The sequence below is a fragment of the Malaya genurostris genome, chromosome 3, assembly GCF_030247185.1.
Source record: "Malaya genurostris strain Urasoe2022 chromosome 3, Malgen_1.1, whole genome shotgun sequence".
Taxonomy (NCBI): domain Eukaryota; kingdom Metazoa; phylum Arthropoda; class Insecta; order Diptera; family Culicidae; genus Malaya; species Malaya genurostris.
In genome coordinates this window covers 188,653,820-188,662,804 of record NC_080572.1, presented here as the reverse complement: position 1 = coordinate 188,662,804, position 8,985 = coordinate 188,653,820, and the positions used below count along the sequence as shown (strand labels likewise).

The following is an 8,985-nucleotide window of genomic DNA, read 5'->3' as shown; positions in this document are numbered from 1 at the left end:
TGCCCATCCAGGAGACCTGATCAGGATGTACCAAACAACGATATTGTCCGTTATGGAATATGGATGCTTTTGCTTCCGATCCGCGGCGAACACTCATTTCATCAAGCTGGAAAGAATCCAGTATCGTTGCTTGCGTATTTCCTTAGGTTGCATGCAGTCAACTCATACGATGAGTCTCGAAGTGTTGGCGGGCGTCTTACCGTTGAAAAACCGATTCTGGGATCTCTCATATCGATTGCTAATCCGATGCGAAATCTTGAATCCGAAGGTGATTGAAAACTTCGAAAGGCTTGTCGAGCTCAATTCTCAGACCCGTTTTATGTCCTTGTATTTTGATTACATGGCTCAGAATATTAACCCTTCTTCGTTTGTGCCCAACCGTGTCCTATTCTTGGATACTTCTGATTCCACTGTATTTTTCGACACATCCATGAGAGAAGAGATTCGTGGAATTCCGGATCACGTACGCCCTCAAGTGGCCCCCAATATTTTTTATAACAAATTCAGAACAGTCAACTGTGAAAAGATATTCTACACTGACGGATCATACATCAACGAGTCCACAGGCTTCGGCATCTTCAATCAAAACATCACCGCTTCTTACAAACTCAGTGATCCAGCTTCAGTTTACGTCGCAGAACTAGCTGCCATTCAGTACACTCTTGAGATCATTGAAACCTTGCCCAAAGATCATTACTTCATTGTCACGGACAGTCTAAGTTCAATAGAAGCTCTCCGGGCAATGAAGCCAGGAAAGTATCCCCCCTATTTTCTGGGGAAAATATGGGAACACTTGAGAGCTTTATCTGGACGGTCTTATTTAATATCCTTAGTCTGGGTCCCATCGCATTGTTCCATTCCAGGCAATGAACAGGCAGACTCATTGGCTAAAGTGGGCGCATTAGAAGGTGATATTCATGAAAGACCAATTTGCTTCAATGAATTTTTCAGAATCTCTCGTCAGAAAACTCTCGAAAGTTGGCAAACTTCATGGAGCAATGACGAACTGGGACGATGGCTACACTCCATTATCCCTAAGGTATCGACGAAACCTTGGTTCAGGGGGATGAACGTGAGTCGCGATTTCATTCGTGTTATGTCGCGGCTCATGTCAAATCACTACACCTTCAACGCACATCTCCGGCGTATTGGGCTCGCGGAGAGCGGTCTCTGCACCTGTGGCGACGGTTATCAGGACATCGAGCATGTCGTGTGGTCGTGCGTAGAGTATCGCGACGTCAGGTCGGAGCTACTGGAATCCCTTAGGGCCCGAGGTAGACCGTCCAATGTTCCGGTTCGGGATGTGTTGGCGAGTCGGGATAGTTTATATATGCTTCTCATATACCAGTACCTTAAACACATTAATATACAAGTGTAATCCGTAGTTTCCTCTCTCTTGTCGAGGCTAAAAATAATCTTCACCTACAGGTTCGAGACTAACATTCGCCCGATTCTCCAAATCCCTCGCCTGTCCACCATCTCTGTATAAAATAACAAGATCTTTTTGTTGTCACTAACTTCTTCGTTCCCCCTTTCTCCGTTTCTCCACCATCTCGATGTCAACTAATTAGATCTTTATCGTTTTTGGTCATTCGTTCTCATACCCCCTTTTTCATCCCGTTTTCCACAAAATTACTTCTCTATACTTCTTTCATTCTCTTAGGCAAAGGCATCGCCCACGGGAAAACTGCTTCAATCGATGAACAACATGCGGGCCACCCGCTGGGTCTCTGTGACCTGGGGGTGTTTCCCGCGGACCCATTGAAACGTATAATCGTCATCTGGAAGAAACTAATGCCATATTTAATCCACCGACCATTGCCGATCGCCAGCTGCAGACTGAATCTGCAGAATCGACCATTGCGACCGGAATTCGCCACTACCCTAATGATAATACCCTAGTTTTAAGTTAGTTTTAATTTAAAATAAGAAAATGCCCTTGGCATCTAAGAGCTTAAGCAGTGTGCCTTCAAATATGTTACTATTGAATAAAAAAAAAAAATGTAAAGTTACAATGCGTCGTGGTTACTTGGGTTACCATGAAAAAGTTTGGATCCGTTTGGATAAAATATGTTTAAAGTTTCATAAGTATCTAATAAGAATAACAGATTGGAAAAATGACATGCGAATGCAACTATGTAATGAGAACCGCGAAAATGTTAACACAGAGACAGGACTCGAACCCGTAGCTAGCTTCTATCCCGGGAATTTGTTTTATCAAATCAACTACCCTACATAAGAAAACACAGAAGAGACAGCCTAATTGAGTAGAAGAATCGAGCCTTCTTCGCTTTACTCGTAATATAGTTGCATTCGCATGTAGATATTCCAATATGTTTTCCTTAATCGATACAGATCAAACTTAAAACTAACTCAAGACGGAACAACGTCTTAACAAGACTAAAAAACAAATCATTAAAAAAAACCAAATGATTTATCTTTCTCTACAGAAAGATAATAGAATTGCTGGAAGATAATAAAATTGCTGGTACTTTTGATCTGAGCTCCAGAGGTGTTTGAGAGTGTACCTTTCAAAGATTTTTTTCGCATGATTTTCTCAAAGATGGCAGAACCAATTTTAACAAGCTTAGGCTAGCTTGAAAGCTACTCTTGGGATGTGATTCAAGTTTGAAGATCAACCCTCCTACCCCCCGCTGACCTAGAAGGATTATGGAGTGTTGAATAATATTAAATTTATGTCACGTAAGTAAATTTTAGTTCTTATTTGAAAGAATTGTCCCAAAATGTATATGATTTCAGTCCAGTCTATAATCAATAATATTTCTGTTTTGTCAACTTCTTATAAATCTTCTGGTATAGTACAGACACAGACACGGGTAGTAATTTTATTTCACATCTCATTTATTGTACCGCTCCGTTTAGCTGTGCAATCCGGATTATGGAAGTAATGCGAATAAAAAGTCATCATATTGTAGAAACGGAGAAATTTTATTGCTCGATTCACGTTTAGCTCTAAATTAAAAGCACGCAGTCACACTTCGTTCGATTCAAACTTGTAAGGCGATTAATTTTAGTCGAAATTTTTTCAATATCGGGCTACAAAATAAAAATCCCGACAACTCTAGTTCTAACACGTTTGTTGATGCTGATCCTCATCCTCATAAATGTAAATAATCGGTGTATTTTCCACCTTCAGTATGTCCTTTTCTAACTCTTTCAGATTTTTTTCAAGTTTAGCTTTCCGTATCATTTTCGGTACCGTATCGATCAGCAACGGGAGACTTTGGTATTCTTGCTGAAGAATTTCCCAATTTGACTTCAAACCCTAAAAATCAACGAATTCATTATTCTGCCTCTTGAAAATTGAAAAAACTTGCTCCAACCTTCAACAGCTCCAACCGTTCATCTGCTGGAACAGCTACACAGGTCGGAGTTTTATCGACCAATTTCTCATATATGCGCTGTTTCTCGGTTTCCAGATCTTTCTTTCGACGTTGAAGGTACTTTGGAACCTTACCGTATTTTGGTTGACACTTGTATACTGGCATTAGGCCGGATTTTTCCAGATCGTGAAAGTCCCCTTTTCGCGTATCGGCGTAGCGTGGCCTTACCTTTTTTGGACTTGAGGTGACCACTTTCTTAATGTTTTCGACCTTGAAATCGACATTTTTCATTACCTGCTGGTTGGTTGCCGCCAGCTCGTCCTTTTTCGGTACCGGAGGTTTATGGCTGGCGCACAGGCGAACCGGTGCCGACTTGGTGGCCCGAAAACGCACACCACAGTTTTTCTTAAGAAACTCATTCGGTTTTTGTAGGGGAATTTTGGCGAAGCCCATCGTCCGGTGAGCGTCTTTGCAGGATTTCGTTTCCCGGCGAACCTGGTGCTCGAAGCGCGAATGATACAAGGGTGGTTTTGGCGGCCGTTCCGGTGGTTTCTTCTCAACGTTGTAAATGTTCTCGTTGTGGTAGTAGATTTTCACTATGGACATGGTTCTGAACGGATTTTATAAGTTCTAAAAAAATATTTTTAGTGAGCAGATCAAATCTCTGCCCTAGAAAATGAGTGGAATTTTGGTTCCTTCTATAAACAAAGGGATGACGTAGCAAACCATAGCAACCGATAGCCACAAAAACAATCGTATTATGGCAACGGTTTTGGACATTCGTATTTGTTGAGATTTGAGAACGCCTGCGCAATTTTATGATTAGATGTTTCTCGTTGGTGAGTTCACCTAAATATCGATTGCATTTTGTCTTGAGTACCCGAAAGTATCCTGAAATATGTAGCCCCTCGACTTGCTCAGTGGGTGTTGGGAGGGAACAAATATGTTGTGGTATGCTAGATACAGAGATGCCAGGTAAAAATTTCAAATGTCTGCAGACAGGGTCTGTAAATCTGAAAAAAAATCTGCAGTCAGCAAGTATGGCTTGCTGGCAGCAATTTCTCTATAAAGTATGACATGCAAAACTGACTTGGCGAGCAAAACAAAAAAAAAAAGGTCGCGGAAATTTCAAATTTTTCTGTAAATATAGATGAAAGTCAGCGAGAATTTCAAAAGTCTGTAAAAATCTGCGAGAATTTCAAAAGTCTGCAAAAGTCTGCACAACAAAAAATGTCTGCAGCACTATACCCCAAATCTGCAGATTTACAGACAAATCTGCAGACCTGGCATCTCTGGCTAGATAGGTATCTGTATCTCATGCTACACGTATACTCACCAGAGAACTCATTCTACAGCCGGAACGGGTGAAAATCGATCCATCAACTGACAGTTTATCCGGGGGGAGAATTATTGCCAAGCTATGTTTCATACACCGAGAGAAATGCTCAAAGACTTTACTGATCGATCCGTTTCTTCGTAACCATCTAATGACGAGGCCTGAAACTCATTTGTGTGTACGATAGGCGGAAAATAAATGTGTGGAATTACTAAAAGGACTCGTTATTGTATAGATATATGTTACATAGTTACATAGGATACATTTTACAATTTTATTATAATTATTATTATAGCTTAGTTTAGTGACGTCACATGCTTATACTTGCTGTTAACAGCTTCCATGATGGTGGCACCGAGTACTCGGAGAGATGAATGGTGATTACGGCTATCGAAGGTATCATTAGAGCAAACTGGAACTAATGGTTGTAAACTGTACGGCAACTGGCATAGGCCTTCATAACGGCCAGGTCTGTAATAAACGGCTTCTTTCTGACGGTGGTAATTGATAAAACTTCTGATGACCGGTGGAGGTTTGGTTCTTCTACGGTCTTCGTAATGTGGACATAGCCGTCGTATGATATGGCCCACTCCGATTTCAAAATGGCGGTGTTAATTCCTAAAGGGCTCACGGACGCCGCCTGAGCGTTAACAAAGGCGACCTGAAGGAAAACGACCCGAAACGTATTTCGGTCCCAAACAGAAAAAGGTCCTTTGACAGACCTGTCCAACGGAATTAGTATCCGTGCCGCCAGTCTTATACTTATCACAAATTACAAAACCTTGCATACAATTACCTTTCTCTTACAATTGCTTTCACACACTTTTCGCGTATTTCTTCTCTTTTTCCTGCTCAAATCTACTGGCTTTGCTTGTACTTCAAATACTTCTACTGTACTCCTACTGCTATAACCTATAACGAGACGCAACTTTAATAACTACACACGTTTCACCCTAAACTGGAATATTACTTCTAACGACACGACGCGCACTTCCACTTCGTTAGATGGTTGAGCACCGAAAGAGAGCGATCAAGAGCTTCGTCGAGCTATTTGTACAATCAACATTATGATCCTAAGTATTGTGACATAAATGAGGTTGGCAGCCCTTCTCCCGATGGTGTTGACAGTTGACGATATGTTGCGCGACATTCAAACAGCTGTGAACGGTCTCCCTCAGCAGATACATGCGAGCATTTCAGTGTGAGTGACCCCTCCGTCCCAGACATATAATGACCGACGTGGAGGGATATCACTCACTCATTTGATACAATACCCAGGGTAGTACTAAGATGGGATAATAATCATTGAACAAGCCGTTACTCATTTAATTGTCGGCAGAGCCGATTACATTATTTTGTAACCAACGGTTACAATGCCCCCTCATTACCCTTCAAAATGGAAACTTTTCATTTTGAGGTGGCGACATATTTTATTTACCGATTACGAAAAGATAGTCTGATAATTAATTTATTTTTCCATTAAATCATTTCAGTCTAAGGTTTCTTTTGTCTTTTTTCTAAAATATTCCTGTTTCACTCTTCACTCACGGAAGAGGAACAGAACTCATTATACAAACACAGCTATCGTGTTGAGAACTGTCAACTATAGTATATCAACCTGGATGTTTACTTTCGACACGAGCTAAATCTAAATCAGTATTCATTGTATCTTTTGCCAGAATTTTTCCGCGGTATTTAACTCAGAACGATTCGCGAAGTTCATTTACCGGTTTTTCTGTCACTCGACGTTTTGGTGCTAATCCTCTGAAAGGAAATATTCTCTCAAAAAAAAACAATATAACTCATCTAGCAAATAAGTAAGTCGAGTAAACCTAGTGATCGATCGATGCTGTTGATGTTATTTTCGATTACAGAAGAATGGATCGGTACAAATGAAGACAAACTTGAGAAAAGGTCCTAAGTGCAAATGACAGTTTCTCTTTGTTTACTTTCTCTTTCGAGTATAACGGTCCAATCAGCAATCTTTCCATCTAACACTTCACATAGGATTATAGCAAAAACCATCAACTTTCGATATGCACTGTAGAATTTGTTGGAAATTACTGGAATTTGCCGTAATAAATGAAAGAGAACGTAAACCAAGAGAAACTGTCACTTGCACTTGGGACCTTTTCTAATGTTCATCGAGAAATACCTTGATGTCCGGACTCATCAATTGCTTGGCAGTATTATTCAAAACTATCGTTTTGAAGACTCTTTATTTCAACATTCGGGTTTTAGATCTGCGGTGGAAAAGATTCCTATGGACTTTCCAGAATCATCGGCCAACTCATATGAGCTGGTTCCTACTCGGGCGAGAATGTAACATGGGACGTATAGTGCATCCAGTTTTGCATTATATGCATCAACAGCGGAAGACTGGCGGAAATTTCTTCTGAAAACGCGCTGACCGACGGTGTAAATTGGTGCAACGGATTTCGATCTAAGGTGGTAGTTGGCAACATTTTTATCGTGTGCTTTCTTTAAATTTTTAATTACTATGGAATAAATAGTTTTATCAATTTCCCTTTTCCTTTCCAATCTTTCCTCTTCTAACATATCCCGCTCGTCCCTATCCATTCTATGCTCTTCTCCTTTCCCGATTATTTCGTGGCCAAAAAGAATCCGGTACGGCGAAAAACCTGTCGAGGTATGCGGGGTGTTGTTAAGGCAATACTCGATTTCCGAAACCCTGGTGTCCCACAGTGTTTGATCTTGCTTGACATATGAACGTATGCATGCATTTATTGTGCGATTCAAGCGTTCGACGGGGTTTGCTTGACTGTGGTGACGGGGATTGGTCCAATGCTGTACACCATATTTACTCAGAAGGGATTTAAATTCTTTCGAAAGAAATGTCGTAGCATTGTCTGAGATAATGAATTCTGGAACCGAATATCTTCGAAACCAGGCTTCCTCTAAAATTTTTGTTACCTGTGGAGCGGAGATACGCTTGAAAGGTACCATGAGACTCCACTTCGAAAATAGGTCCATAATTACAAAGAGATGTGCGTGCCCGTTTTTACTGCGGGGGAGGGATTGTATAAAATCCACCGCAATGATTTGAAATGGTTTCGTCGTGAGTCTAGGCTTGCCAGGCTCGGGAATTTGGGAACGATTTGCGGGTTTGTTTTGTTTACATACTGAACACCTGCGAACATAATCACGAATATCCTCAGCCATCTTCGGCCAGAAATATTTTTTTCTTATTTTGGCTAATGTTTTCTCGCTTCCGAGATGCAGGCTATCATCATGTTCTTCAACTAGAATTCTTTCACGTAACGACTCCGGTATGCAAGTCTTCCAGGTAAATCGATAATCTAGAAGATCTCCTGGGGTTGAAACGAGTTTCTTTAGGGTACCATTTTCAATCTTGAAATCTCTATATTTTTCTGATTCGTTTTTAACTTTTTTCAGCATGTTGGCGTACCACCCTTGAACAACATCGACTTCTTCTACGGACCGGGATAAGGCATCGGCAACGTAGTTATCTTTACCTTTGCGGTGTATTATTATCATATCATGCCGCTGAAGATCAATACTCCATCGACACAAACGTGACGATGTTCGCCAACTACTGCGCATGATATAGGTCAAGGCTGAGGCATCCGTATAGACAGTAAACCTGATCCCTTCAATGTAACACCGGAATTTTTCAATTGACTTAAGAACGGCTAAGCCTTCTTTTTCAGTCGCACAATATCTCTGTTGAGTGGTCGTCAACTTCTGTGAAAAATAAGCTATTGGTTTTTCAATTTCTTCGTGCGTTTGCGTAAGGATACCCGCTATTGCGGTATCACTAGCATCGCAATGAATCGCGAATGGTTTAGAGAAATCCGGATTTGTGAGAATCGGAGCACGAATTAGAAGCTCTTTGATTTTTACAAATGCATTCTCTGCGTTATCATTCCAGTGTACCGCTTTGGGTTTGTTTCTTAGAAGCTCTGTAAGGGAGTGTGTAACTTCACTATAGTTAGTCAAAAACCTTCTATAGTAGTTACACATTCCCAAGAATCTTCTAAGAGCCCTAAGTGAAGCCGGTCGTTCATAATTTACGATAGCAGTAACTCTATCCGGATTTGGTCTCAGACCGCCCTGACCTAATATATATCCAAGGTAAGGTACTTCTGGAACGCAAAAGCGTGATTTATTCAAATTGATGGACAAATTTGCTGCTCGTAGCCGCGATGCAACTTCGGTAAGTAGGGTCAGGTGCTCCTCAAACGTCTCGCTTACGATGATAATATCATCTAAGTAAACGAAAACGTTTGGTTCCGGCTCACCCCCGCCCAAGACTCGGTCCAT

At 41.1% G+C, this 8,985-nt stretch overlaps 1 protein-coding gene across 1 annotated transcript; it reads right to left on the bottom strand.

The window, feature by feature from the left end:
- Positions 1-2,925: 2,925 nt before the first annotated feature.
- Positions 2,926-4,108, bottom strand: LOC131436012 (enkurin). The gene is made up of 2 exons (XM_058604423.1): positions 3,345-4,108; positions 2,926-3,286 (listed from the first exon to the last, which is right to left on the bottom strand). Exons 1-2 carry the CDS (start codon positions 3,948-3,950, stop codon positions 3,089-3,091), a joined length of 804 nt encoding a protein of 267 aa, XP_058460406.1. The 5' UTR covers positions 3,951-4,108; the 3' UTR covers positions 2,926-3,088.
- Between the last annotated feature and the right edge of the window lie 4,877 nt (positions 4,109-8,985).

What these genes read in the sequence shown, in the direction of transcription:
- LOC131436012 (XM_058604423.1), bottom strand. Translation starts at nt 3,950, where the DNA reads ATGTCCATAGTGAAAATCTACTACCACAACGAGAACATTTACAACGTT. An exon ending in AACGGTTGGAGCTGTTGAAG is followed by an intron (nt 3,287 to 3,344) that starts GTTGGAGCAAGT and finishes GTTGATTTTTAG; the next exon opens with GGTTTGAAGTCAAATTGGGA.